The sequence below is a fragment of the Neophocaena asiaeorientalis genome, unplaced genomic scaffold (assembly GCF_003031525.2).
Source record: "Neophocaena asiaeorientalis asiaeorientalis breed wild unplaced genomic scaffold, Neophocaena_asiaeorientalis_V1.1 scaffold249, whole genome shotgun sequence".
Lineage (NCBI taxonomy): Eukaryota > Metazoa > Chordata > Mammalia > Artiodactyla > Phocoenidae > Neophocaena > Neophocaena asiaeorientalis.
The window spans coordinates 10354306-10368657 of record NW_020172625.1 but is presented as its reverse complement, the minus strand read 5'-3'; the positions used below and the strand labels follow the sequence as shown (position 1 = coordinate 10368657).

The 14352-nt window shown below is 45.5% G+C and overlaps 1 protein-coding gene across 1 annotated transcript in view; it reads right to left on the bottom strand.

The window, feature by feature from the left end:
* APBA1 (amyloid beta precursor protein binding family A member 1) overlaps positions 1–14352 on the bottom strand; it is a 74448-nt gene that overhangs the window by 18573 nt on the left and 41523 nt on the right. Inside the window, exons 4-7 of the mRNA XM_024738996.1 lie at positions 11694–11839; positions 2755–2787; positions 1685–1771; positions 879–1064 (exon numbers count right to left, since the gene is read on the bottom strand). Of these exons, the coding sequence (XP_024594764.1) occupies positions 879–1064; positions 1685–1771; positions 2755–2787; positions 11694–11839 (452 nt within the window). The remainder of the gene's footprint in view (positions 1–878; positions 1065–1684; positions 1772–2754; positions 2788–11693; positions 11840–14352) is intronic.

Here is a 14352-nt window from a genome sequence, read left to right as displayed (position 1 = left end):
GCCAAAAAAAAAAAAAAAAAAAAAAAGCAAGGCCCAGAGTGAGTTTCCAAGGCCTGTCGAGCTTTGGGGGAAGCACGGTGCTAACACAGCTTGAAGCCTGGTGTTCTCGCCGGCAGTTCTAGGGACAACTGGGTAAGGAGGCTGAATGGAAGAATGGGCCGCACCTCTGTTGTACGCTGATTTCCTCTGCTGACTTTATCACCTGGAGCGATGGGCGTTAGGGATCACTAGCTTTGTGACTGGAGGAGCAGCTGGTTTTGCTAAGGAGCGGGTGGCTGGTGCTCTTGCCATTTGGTGGGAAGGGTCAGGGATGCTAACTTTCCTGTTAGGAAAGGGCAGTCCTGCACATCTAAGAACTGTCCTCCCCAAATGCCCTAGTGGCCAGGTGAGACCTGTTCGGGCCCCTGTGGGTCTGGCTGAATTCTTCCCACCCTTCTGTCCTCTCTAGTGGCTTGCCTCCTTGCCTTTCCTCAACCTCTATCAGCAGGTCCCTGTCTCAGGGCCTTTGCACCTGCTCTTTCCTCTCTCTACTCAGGTCTCTGCTCAAATGTCACCTCAGAAAGGACTTTGTTCATCACTCTACCTGAAATAGCCCCTGGCCCCTCTATCCCTTGACCTAGTTTTTCCTTATCAAAGCTTCCACTACCTAACTTTATATTAAGTATATTTATCTATCTATTTTCTGTCTCTCTACAAGCTTTACAATGAGTATCTTGTCTATTTTACTCGGCCTTATATCCCTAGCACTAGAACAGTGCTTGACACATAATAAGTGCTCAATAAGTATTTGTCTCACATATGATTAAGGTTCTGAGAACTAGAGGGAACCTGGCCACCCAAGGGCAGCCCAGATCACACGGAAGGGAGGCCGCCCTTACGTCCTCAGATTCAAAGACGTGGCAGATCATCTTGTACTGCCTTTTTCCATCCTGGGATGGGTGGGAGGCTTCCACGTTCTCCTGGGAGTTGGAGCGGGGCATCCGCCGGCGGGCCATCAGCACAACGATGTTCCCGATGTCTGCAATGTAGGAAATGGTCCTCAGAGGGTGGTCCATCATTGTCTCCTGGAAGGCAGCAGGGAGAGGCTGGTATGTCCAGTGTGGCATCGAATGACCCATGAGACAGCCTGCCACCCCACAGCCCAGCCAAGTGCAGTCCACACGTGGGAGCTCGCTGCAAACACCCTGTTGGCAGACTTACATGCACCCACCCAGGCCTGGGAGCAATTCCCTTGGCTTGTGATAACCCAGAGCAGGAAGTGGTCTGTAGTATGTGAAAAGGAGTTTCAATCATTTTACAACCAGTAGAATCTCTGGTGGGGAAGTTAAAAAATAAAAAATCTGCATGTGATGACTGGATGATTGTAGTGTGTGTGTGTGTGTATGTGTGATTTTAAACAAAATTTCTTAAAAGGCTAGTTTGTTCATGAATCTTCTGATAAAAACTTATGAGAATTATTAGCAAACAATATCCAAGGCTTATTTTTTCCTTTGATCTTTAATAGCCCCAATCCTCCCTACCAAGTCCCTTCCCATCCCCCAGCCCAGCAGCAGGCACTGCATACACAACCTTCTAGCTTGTGTGGAAGCCAGCATCTGGGGACAGCTGCTCTACAGACAAGGGCACAGTCTCCTAGTTGTCATGCTAAGCTTCACCCCCGAGGAAGGTGGGAGCCAGCTAATACCTGCGTGTCGGCGTTCAATACTTTGATTCTCTGGGTAGAAATGAAGAGATCCACTTCAGTCATTGGCTGAGATTCACCTTCAGGGGCCTGAGAAGGAAAATGCACAAGAGAAAGCTCAACACGTTACTCTGACCCAGGTGCGTGCAAGCGAGGTTAGCTCGTACACAGAGGCATTGAGACACAGTCACCAGAACAGCGATGCAGACTTCAGAACTAGACTGCCAAAGCTGAAGGGACCACACAGAGGATGACACGGGGACGGGAGTGAGCATCTCCAGGTTACAGGGAGAAATGCGGACCCCTCCTTGCTTCTTCCGCCATGGAAGCAGTAACTGTAGTAGATCTGACTCCACGAACAATGGTCGTGAATGGCACTGTCTGCAAGGGTTTCAGAGCCCAACAGATTGAAGGAACAAGGGCAACTGACTCATACCCCCAGGACCTTGGAGACGTCAGAGTTTGCTCCTGGGGGACAATGCTTACAGCAGGTGCAAACAAGGCAGCTGTGGTAAGAGGGTCTTCGTGTTCCCACACACCACACACCACAGAAGCAGTACCCACTCCTGAAGCTACCCCAGTAAGAGCGAGCCCCAATGCCTCAGTGTCCCATGGGTAGCTCATAAGCACCTAGAAGCTTCACAACCAAAAAAGCACATTAGTCTGCTTCACTCAGGGCTTGACTCTGCACACGTGTGGTTATTAGCGAGTTTTCTTTTTTGCATCCAGCAATCTGACAGATCCACAAATCAAACATGACTAGAATTGAGCAGACCCAGGTCCCTGCCACGTGAACGCTCCTGAATGGTGGGCACTTCCCTTCAGCATCCCCAATCTGCTCCCTGTCATTCCTCTGGAGTGAGATGACTAATGAGCAACAGAAAACAGCCACTTTGGGCAACCGAGCTTTGAGAAACGTTGGCTTATGGGGCGGTTCAAAAAGAAATCTGAACAAAAACTTGCTGGATGCAGAAAACAAAAACACGAAATAAGAAAAAAGGCAAAACGTAAATAAATGGGAAAAAAAAAAAAACAGGCAAAACACCAAGCTGATGACGTTGTTTGTACTGCACCTTCTTCCTGCTTTTGGCTAATTTCTGGGCCATCTGCTTAGCATGGAACAAACAGAGACAGGAGAACAGTTAGAAAAGAATTTGCAGAGACTCAGTTGAAAAGGGAATCAACAAACTAATACTGACAGTGGTATAAAGCATTTCTGTGGGAGGAGGACTGGCTTAAAAAAATCCCCACTCTGTAATCGATTTCCTAGATCAGAATTTAGTAGCTGCCAGGGGTAGTAGTAGGACGGACATGTATTGAGGTGCTTCCTACACTTCACTGCACTTGATGTTTTCAAAGAACCAACTTTTGATTCTGTTGATTTCCTTTACTGTATGCCTGTGTTCTATTTCGCTGATTTCAGCCTGTACCTTTATTCCTTCTTTTTTCTTTGGCTTTAGTTTGCCAGTTTTTTTCTAGCTTAAGATGAAAACGTAAAGTATGGATTTTCAAACTTTTTTCGTTCCTGATATATTTATATAAAACTACGAGCCTCCTCTAATCTCTGCTTTTAGCAGTATCCCACAAATTTTGGTGCTGCAATTTAATTATCATTTCATTCAAAACACTTTCTAATTTCCACTGTGATTTCTTCCTTGAACATTATTTAGCACTGTGTTCTTCTTAATTTTAATATATTTGAAGATTTCCTAGTTATCTTTTTGTCACTGATTTCTGACTTGTTCTCCCTCTTTATCTCTAGTAATACTTCTTGCCTTAAATTTGTGTAACATTAACAGAGCCTCTACCTAACTAGAAATGGATGTAATATTTATTCAAGATAGAATAGTTGATAAAAAGTAGAAACTCTGAGGCCAGACTGTCTAAAACTGAATTCTGGCTCTGCTACCTACTAGTTGCGTGACTCGGAACAAGCCACTTAATGTCTCTGTGCTGCAGTTTCCTCAACTGTAAAATGAGGGTAAAAACAGTACCGACTTCATAGGGCTGTTTTGAGGATAAAATGAATACAATTGACTCTTGAACAATGTGTGCGTTAGGGGTGCCAAAACCACCGCAGGTCAAAAATCTGCGTATAACTTACAGTCAGTTGGCCCTTTGTATATGCAGTTCGGTTCCTCTGAATCTACAGTTCCACATCCTCGGATTCAACCAATCACAGATTCAACCAATCTTGGAACATACAGTACTGCAGTATTTACTACTGAAAAAAACCCACATGCAAGGGGACCTGTGCTGTTCAAGGGTCAACTGTATATACGATGCTCTCAGAACAGTTCCTGGTGCATTGTAAGCACTCTATTTGTGTTTGCTCTTATATGATTATGATGTTAGATGATTATAATCTGCCCATGTCGGGGTGCAACCTCTTGGCTTTGGTAGGGCTTGGTACATATACAGAGATCTTACTCAAACGATGCTGAGTCAATGGCCAAACCATGTAACTGCTGTGGGGATGGGGGTGGGGTACAGGGAGAGCTGCTCCCTCACATCCTTGGTACTCACCTGGTGGGGAAGCTCTTGCTCTCAGCAGCGCGTCACTATTTCATTAGGGACTACATGTGTTGTCTGTACTACCTAAACTGGATGAGTCAGCTATCCAAACACCAAATGGCTAATCTTGGTGCACCAGGAGACTAGGGCAGCCCCACTCCCACAGAGCCACCCCACAGCTTGTACTGCTGGTCATGAGTTCGAGGTGAACAGCCTACTCTGGAAAAGTCTGAAGGCAGCAACTGCAAGCATCATCCTCACCACTGTGCATGACGGTGGAAATACCCGCACATCTGAGGAGTGGCCCTGTGCTCATGCTGTGCCACGGGGATTACTGGGTGGGATCTTAGCGTTCTGCCAGGGATGCTCTGATCTGCACCAGGTATAATCCTCAAGATAAACAACTGCTGTGAGATCCTAACATCTGTTTGTCTTCTACTACCTCCCCTGAATGATATGGCAGTAGTATATAAATTTCCTTTATTTTTGATACCAAAACCTAATAGCTATTGGTCAAAATTCTTCACTCTCGGGAAGAGTGACCTGAAAGGGCCCTTTTCAAGGGAAAGTAAGTCTGCCACCAATGGAATGCGCACATTCTGTTTTTTACTGGAATGGGTGATGAGGAAGAGAATCCAAAGGCAAACTGAGTTTCATGAAAGGCATTCTGAGACAATTTTTATGAAGCTAAAAATATTTTACGCACTTAGAGTGACACCACCTTTAAATCGCTTATGATATTCAAGTGCCCTGAAACAAATTAAAAATTTAGACATAACATTGGAAATGATGATGGGGTTGGGGTCAGAATGAGAAGCTGGAACAGCAGAGAAAGGTCTAAGAGAGCCTTAAGGCCAGCATGCATCTTGAAGCAGGGAGTGACAACATCCATTTAAATCCTTGTGTTTCACGAGACTGATTATGGCTTACCACCAGCAGGCTGTGGTGCACAGGACATACTGCAGCACCGTCCAACCTATCACTCGATCTGCAATGTGTACTGGGTATCTGCTGTTGTTAAGACCCTTCAAGTTTAGTTATGCTGGGGATCCTCCTGGCTATTCTAGCTTTTCTTTCCCCAGCTGACATTTACTGAGCACTTGGTATATGCCAGTATCCTTCTAAGCATTTCATGTGTACCAATGTAAAAGCTTACAACAACCCTGTGAGGTAGGCGCTACATTATCCTCATCTTTCAGGAGAGGAAACTGAGGCACAGAGAGGCTAATTAACTTGCCCGAGGTCACACAGCTATTAAGTGGCAGAAGAGATATTCCAACCCTGGAAATCTCACTCTATATTCCAAATTGCTACTGTGCCATCTGGACAAGTTTCTCATCTATAAACTTCTAAGGCTGTCTGTAAAATGGGGTTAATGATACCTACCTCACAGGATTCCCCACCCCCTCCATTTGGAGGAGTAAATGAGATCATGTATGTGAAGGGTCTGCTACCAGTGTCAATATCGTCTTTATCAACCACAGACTTCAAGTCAGATGGGAAATCAGATGGCTTAGACAATGCTACACTGATAGAAATTTTCATTCTACAATTAAATCATAATTTTTAACGCTTAAAGAAAATCTCTCTATAAAAGAATGGGAAAATCTGATCTTTTGGGGCAGGCTAGTAAAGACAGAATAATATTTGATAATGCATGCTTCTTACAAAAATGCATGGACCAAAAAATATCAAAACGCCATTTGTGAGCTTCACAAATGGAGAAAGAAAATGGAGACAAACACCACACTCTGCATGGACATGAAGCAGTTTCTACGGCTCAGGCAGAATTTAGCACATCACCCCGTCTTCCCGCTGAGGAGCAGAGAATGAAGTGGGAATGAGGGTGGAACAAAGCACGAGATGTAGTGAGAGGAAGGGAGGTGAGTGAGCTAGCTGCACTGGCTTCCCGTTTGGTTCTCTAGGTAGGGTTAAGGCAGGATTTCCACCCTGGGCTGGGGTGGGGGGCTGTCTCTGCATAGTGCACTTTTTTTTTTTTTTTTCGGTACGCGGGCCTCTCACTGTTGTGGCCTCTCCCGTTGCGGAGCACAGGCTCTGGACGCGCAGGCTCAGCGGCCATGGCTCACGGGCGCAGCCGCTCCGCGGCCTGTGGGATCTTCCCAGACCGGGGCACGAACCCGTGTCCCCTGCATCGGCAGGCGGACTCTCAACCCTGCGCCACCAGGGAAGCCCCATAGTGCACTTTTGATACTGATAGCATGTAGGGCAAAGCTCTCTCCAGAATTTTTCCCTAAAACGTGTTTAAAAGAATCCTCGCAACAAGACTATCAGGTACCACCACAGCGATAATGTATTCTGCATTCAAGTAATTGTGGAAGCATCTGGTTAAACAAACTGAATTAAATTTCCTCAGTACAGGACTTCTCAGAGCCTTTACTAGGAAAACACATGTGGCAAATACCCAAAAAGATCCGTTTGGCAGCGTTTCTTGCGCTTATTTGCCAATGGAACCCCGTCAGCGAGAAGCACTCGGCTTGCCCGGAACGTGCAGAGCACAGCTGGAGAACAGAGGCTCCTTCAGGCTGGATGACCCACCCGTCTCTCAGGCAGTGGCTCCCAAACTGTAGCATACATCACAGCCTCCTGGAGGGCTTATGAAAACAGATTCCTGGTCTCTACCCCCATGAGTTTCTGACTGGGGTGGGGCCTGAGAATCTGCATTTCTAACAAATTCCCAGGTCCCACTTTGAGGACCATTGCTCTAATGCATTTCTAAATCATATGGGAAGCTTCCTGGAAGGATACTACTACTTCTCAAAAATTAGGAACAAAGGCAGAAAGAATATATTAGGGAGGGTGCAAAGATGAAAAAAAAAAAAACTTAAAAAAAAATGGCAGATGTCCTGTGATTCCGCTATTGCATTCAGATGCACCTTATTTCTTACATTTTGGTGGATGGAAATGTCTTTTAATTTCAGATTCCTCAGCCTGCCTTGTATTACTGTTACCTAAACACACTTCTTGGCTCCCTTATTAAAATGCATGTTTCTCAAGGTCAAGGAATTGGTTGATTTTTATCTCCTAAGATGCCTATCACAGGATCCTGCACAGGGACAGTTTGCTTTTTGAGCCAAATTCATATCTAGCCAAACCACAACTCCAAATTCGCCTCCCATTTTGGCAAATAAACCTATAAATTCTTTGTTAAATTAGGAAAATCATAATTCTTAAGACTCCAAGTGTAAATTCAGTATCATTATTCAATTCCAGTGCACGGTTGCTGCTATGTGAGTGACAGGCACCATGTAATTGACGGACAGACCAGAAATTAAAGCCTGCTTTGAAATGGAAACCCAAACGTCAGGTTCAGTGCTTGCTCAGAAAGAAAGCACCAAAAACACACAGCCACAACCGGACTCCTGGTGAGGTAGGTCTCACTGGCATCCACGTCAGGTCAAACAAAGAATGCAGGCAGAGGAAAGAGAGGGGCAAGATGGGATCCCTGCGGGGAGGAAGGGAAGAAGGAATCAGAAAAAGAAAGGAGGAAACTCCTCTGTCTCTGTGCAGGTGAGAGCACCAAGCCAGGAATTACTCATCAGTTTGTGGTGAGGTTATTACTGAATGGACTTCCAAGTAAATTTTTCCCCCTTCCTTCCTGGATGGACGTGGCTATAAACTCTGTAGCCTCATTCTGTTCTGCGTGTCTTTAGAGGTGGCCCAGAGTAACTCACTCCTGAAAGGGCAGCCTCTCTTTAGGAAAAAGCGTGGCACCACCTCCCTCAGAGAAGGGAGCTTGAGTGGGCACCGCAGTGCACGCTCCCCTTGAGACCACCTGAGTGATCTGGAGAAATGCTCTCGGCCCCTCGGTTCCCTGTGCACGCAATGCAGTCTCTGTGCACGATCCTGACGGTAACTTTCTAGAGGGCGTGGAAATAAACCTTGGGTTCTAGACGCAGCCTTCTCCACTTACAACTTGAAAAAGCGTCAGGCTGGGTGTAAAGGCAAACAATCTGACAGGCATTTAAACGGTGTAAAAGGAACATGAGGCAGAAAATATTTAATGTTAGGCGACAGTTCCTTCAGATGCAAGAAGCACATTGTGAAACGATACTTATAAATGAAATGCAACCATTTAATCTTACTACTCTATAATGAATTCCTCACACTAGAGTAATTTGCTGTAAAAATAAATATACGTTTTCCAAATGCTTTCTCTGCTCTAGGCAGGTCTAAAATGGATTTATAATCAGAGAGCCTCTGTGTTGCCTGTTCTGATCGACAAAGCCGTCTAATTTTTTATTCAAATGACCTGTGGAACTTCTGGATACCAATCTTTTGAAGATTCAAAGTAAGCTTTCTGGTTTTTCACTAGGGAGCTGCACTTTAAAGAAGGGGAAAAAACACTGTCAGAAACCGCTGTGGAAATCAGAAAATGCACAGAACACTTGGCACTGGGCAGGATCTGGTACTGAGACGCGGCATCTTTCCTAAGCACTGCTCTATGTTCAGGTGATGTGTCTGTCTGTGCCTGCTCTCCCCTCAAGGTCACTGAGTACACATACGTGTCACAGGGCAGGGGAAAGACAGAGAGACTCTAACTGCAGGAGTCAAGGGGACCTGTCAAGAGGCCAGTAAACAGAACCTAGGAAAAACTCATCTAAAAGCAACGTGCAGTTTTTGGTCTCAGGGGTCTTCAGTACTATCTGGGGGGTGGACTGTTGCTTTCTTCTGGAGGATTTACCTGAATGGGCCCTGGTAGTGTTCCTTGACAGGGAAGTGTTCTGGCATTCTGGAGGAGATAAATCTCTGTCATGTGGCTCCATTCTGGACATTACAGGGTATCAAGTATTTCTGGTTCTGGCCACTAATGCCAATATAAATGTCCCAGACACTGTGACAACCAAAAGCACCACCCCATTTCCAAACACATGGTTCTCTGACAGGGGGTCCCCGTCTGTCAGAGAACCACGCCGGGTCATTGCACTGACCCTGGGGGAGCTGACAGTACCACTAACCTGGGAAACTAAGTGCTGGGTTAAGAGTTCAGCTAAGTTACTCCACGGTATTACTGCCTCAGCATCCATTTGGTTTGGCCAAGCAGCTGGCGTGGGCCTTAAAATGACATTGGCTCCTTCATGCAAGCAAATGCTGTGGAGAGCAGCCCGCAGAGTCACATGCAAATGGAAGCTCCTGAAAGGACCCCCTCGATGGCCCTTGTGAACAAGTCTCCCCCTGCCTCCCAGGGCCTTCCCCGTTGGTGCCCCTTAGGTAAGACCCCCACGGAGCTCACCAAAACCCCATTTTGGTTTGAAGTGAACAATCCGGCCTTAGTCTGGCAACCTCAAAGCACTCCACCCACAGACCCCAATAAAGAAAGGCTTATGCCCAGGTCCTGCCTTGACCTCCCCACTTGGCCCCTCCAGGTGTGCAGGTACTTCCTCCAGGACCTGTGAGTCATAAACTTCTCTATCTCAATTTCTCTTGTGGTGTTTTGCTCACCATCTGGCACCCTGGGGGTTTACTTAGCAAATGTTAATGTAACAAAATCATAACATGTTTGGAAACTGTGGGACAGGAGGGGTCAGAAGTACGTCCTTAAAGACTATGTTTTTAAAGTTCTCTGCTCTGTATGAAATAAGGCAGGACAATGCCTGAAAAGCAGCTTGTTCTCTCAGAGAGGTTTGTGCGTTCTTGTTCTGAACGTTGTGCCTGGGAGATACTAAATTAAGATGGAGAAGGCTGTGGGGACATCTGTGGGTATTACTGTCACCTCTTTATGATAACGGAGACAGTGAAAAAGAATCAGGCCAAGCTTGGATGGGCAGCTCAACAGGAACCTGATGTTCTACCAGCAGCATTACTGAGTCTGAGAGATGCGGAGGGCAGGAAGGTCAGCTTGATACATTGTCAGGGAGTTGTCTTGTTGGGAGTCGCAGGATAAGATGCATCTCTGGGGGTAAGATGTAGCTGTGAATTACTCTCTGGCTTATACATCCTAATTCCTAAAATGTCGATAATATTATCAAAAGTTGCAGTGTGGGCTTACTGTGCTGTGATGGGTAGTGAAGGGAAGGGCCAGCGCTGCCCTTGTTTAATATTCAGGGCATGGCACAGCCTGGGCATGTGAATAAGATGGGAATCAGCCCCGACCGGAGGACCAGAAGCACGGCCCCTGCTGTGTGGCCTCTGTGACCTCCGTGGTTGCTGCTCTCCCCTCCCTTGGGCTTTCAGGCAGCATCTCATCTCTCAAGGTCTCTCCGCACTCCCGTGGCCCTTAGTTCCTGACACCCCTCTCTCCTCCTCTGGCACCCCCTGCACGTGCGCTGGCTTGATTCACTGCTCATTTGTGCTGCTGAGCTTGAGGGTAAGGATCTCACTTTACAAATCACTATTTTCCCTCCCTCAGGGGACCTTGCACAGCCTTGCACACATAAGCGCTCAAGAAATATTCTTCCCTTGATGGAGACAGTAAAGGACTCTCACGTATGGCCTTCTACTCGTGCTTCTCATTCCACATGCCACACGAAGCCCAGGATGGAACTTGGGGATGTGTGAGAGAGAAGACATGAAAAAGGGACTGGTCCCTTGAGGAGGGAGTTGATTCTGGCCAGTGGACACCAGACAGAACCAAATCTGGGAAGTCATAACCTATCCCAACTCACTCGAAACACCCGGCTCTGATTTCAATGGTGATGCGATGCCTGTGGCTCTACACGGAAACAGCCTCAGGGGTTCTAGGTGCTGGTGGCACTTAATGGCACTTGAATTACGTGATGGCACCATGAGGGTCCCTGTCGCCCTTGGCTTGTCCGTGGTTCTAGGTGGCACTAGCATCGTGGTGGAGATTCTAGAGCTCTGCATTTCCATGGGATCAAACCAGCTCTGGCTGGTTCAAACTAGCTGTGAATGATTTAAACTAGACAAAAGTGCTTCTTCAGGGATCAAACAGGCTCGCTGCTTTTAAATCTTGATAAGGCAGATTCAAACAGGTTACGACTGGTTTGCACCGAGTTACCCTTGCACTGACTTGGTTCAGACTAGCCAGGGTAGATCTGATCAAATGGCTCGTTTTAGGTGAAGCAAGCCAGTTCAGTCTAGCTTGAACAGGATCAACCGGTTCGAATGCAGTGACAGCTAGTTGGAACCACACTGTATCACGGACGTTTTAGTCACTGGTCTCTAACCGTACAAGGAAATACAGAGATACAGCTCTCACATATTATATTGGAAATATAACACTTGCAATGTTACCCTTCCTCAACTTTTCAACTTTTCAAAGCTTTACACTCTTTCCTCAAGACTGGCCATTAAGAACAACCAAATTATGTAGCATTTATACATCAGGACTCCAGCATACTTTGGAAATCTTTTTTCCGTTTAGAACTGTTGGCAGGTACGTGTATAAGCACTGCCTGCCACGTCACCTCAATCTCCTCTCCTCTAAGCTCGGGACATGAGGTGTGGGGTGAGCACTACGGCCGGCTCAGGCGCCCACATCTGCCCGCCGCCCCCCTCGGAGCACACGGTGCGCCCTCACCTTGATCCTGCTCACTGCCTCCTGGGCCTGCATCATGCGCACGTTTTTGGAGGGGGTTTTGTCTGAGAGGAGCTGGGTGGAGCCCAGGTAATTGGCAGCAAAAATGATTCCATCGATCAAGTCCTCAGGGTCACAGGGTCCAGGAACTGTAACACACAGAGCCACAGCGGTGAGTGAAGCCACGCTCTACACCCCGATCACACCACCTCTCCCCCGCCGCTCACCTCCAGCACAGGTGGGCCAGTTCCAGAGACCCCTGAGCAGGTGCATCAACCTGCGAGTCTAGAGCATCTCTCTGGTCTACCTTCACTCAGCCCTCATTTGCAAATAGAAGGAACGATTTCTTCCTAGAGAAGCTTATTTCACCCGGTCCATTTATTGTGAGAAACAATGTGAATATTTATTTAAACATGAAACATAAAGTTCAGTGATAAAGGAGCTCGCAGTCTAACAGTGTTTTGCCTGTTAGACTGCGAGCTCTTTGGGACAAAGAGCTCGTCACAGTCATCTCTGGCTGTCCTGTGTCTAGTCAGTGTCTGTCACCCACTGGGTATCAAATAAATGTTTGCTGGACAAATGGTTAGGTGAGCAGAAGGCCGTCTTATTAGAAAAACTCATTTTACAGCAGTTCCTTTACTCGCCACCCATGCATATCACCCCCTTCCATCTTATCCATAATGGGGGAAACAGATTTTATAAATCAGAAAAATGAGTATTTGTTGCCACATGTTTGGATTCCCAAAATAGCCTCTAACCTGAAATCTGCAAGACAGGTAACATTACCCTAAAGCCATGGTCTCATGCTGCTACCTTGCTGACTCACAGGCTACAATGTTCCCGGCCTGCGTCTACATACATATCAATTCCAAGGAAAACTGGAATTTTCTGTTCTCATTCACCAGCCTTTTAAATCAAACCTTAGTTTTAAATATTTAAAATGGGGGCATCTGATTCTAACCACGATCACCTGTAAACCCTACTGGAAATTAAAATACGTTTCGGAATAATATATAACTTTACAACAGATGTGCTAAGAAAGGCCTTTTAATTCTGCAATGAAATTATATGTATTTTCTTTGGCTCGAATGCCATATTTGGAAAGACTAAAATATACTTTTTAACCCACTGTTAAAACCTCAGCGTCGTAAATTAGATAATTTGAAATGGAAACAATTTGCTTTTTCCTCTTGGAGAGCTAATCTGAAATGGTTTTTATCTTTATCCTTACACATCCAGCTCATCTTGAGCTTAAACAGCTGCTTCCCACGATAAGCTACTTATCAGGGTACAGCCTTAAAGTAATCTATTCATTTTCCTAAAACCAAGTTGGTGGTGGAAAAAAAGAAATTTAACAATGTTTTAGGAAAGGCCTTCACAAAGCGTGTGTGTAGTAATTAAGTCAGGAAACCTGTTAGTTTTCTGATTCTCATTCTTTCTGAGACTCCGGATAAACACTGAGTGGTACACAGCCAAAGCTGCCTCCACCACATACCAGTCACTTACATGCTTCTCAACAGCTACACCCTTCCTACCCTGAAGCTTTTATAGATGTGAGAAGGATGCAGGTTATTTACAATGTACAACTTTAGGTATATAGCAGGGAAGCACTGTCAACCTAAAATAATACATGGACAAGTTTGGATCCACACTATGCCTTGTAAAAAGTAAGAGATTATCAGTCTTCTCTCAAATTCCAGTGATAGATTTATAACGTTACACAAACATAATCATTTTTGACAACCCGGTATTGAGGAAAAAAAGGTCTCACCTGGAATAGCAACTTTTAAGAAGCTTCCATTTATTTTGTGAAAATAATGAATGTTAAAAGAAAAACAAAAATGCAACATCTTCTCTATGGGACTTCCAATATCATATATTCATCAGTGGATTTAGCTCTACTTACTGAAAAGGGTCCTTCTTTAACCATAATGAGTATGGATATGCAGATATATTTAAAAGCAATCCAGATATATTTAAGTGACTGTATAAATGTCAGGCAGCCAAGAGACAGAACTATTGGACCTAAACAAATATATATTTGAGATATGATCTTATGTCAATTATCCTCTGGAGAAACTGACTAAAATCAAATGTCACGGTATTACACTCACAAAAAACAGCCCGAATTACATAAGTTCATTTTAGGCTCAGTGCTAGTGGATTTTTTTAAAGTTAAAAAAAAAAAAAGTTATATTGGTCCTAAGTCAAAGAATTGCAGGTTTTCCTTTTCAGTGATGCGTTTATGCTGCTCTGTGGGTGAACGAGCACACATGTTATATCTTCACACTCATGTTAATGCCGAGCTTGAAAATCTCTAGGCCTAGAGGGATGGATGTGAAGAATAGTTTTGACTATTCTGAAACAGTCAACTTCTGAAAACTCCCCGAGGTACTCTTGTGGAGTTTTGGAGCTTTGCAAAGATGGTGGAAATAATTTCCAAGTTACTCAAGAAAGAAACCTGAGTAACAACCAAACCTATGAGCTTGTCCTGGGCTTCAGGCTGGTTTATGAATCCAGGTAATTCATTCTTGGGCAGTGGAACACACCCACGGTTCATGCACAGGACCCAAAGGCCAGACACGATGTCCGGGCATCCTCTGGCTCCCAGAAAATCCTCCTTCAAGGGAATGACAATCTACCCTGCCCCCCAAATCATCTG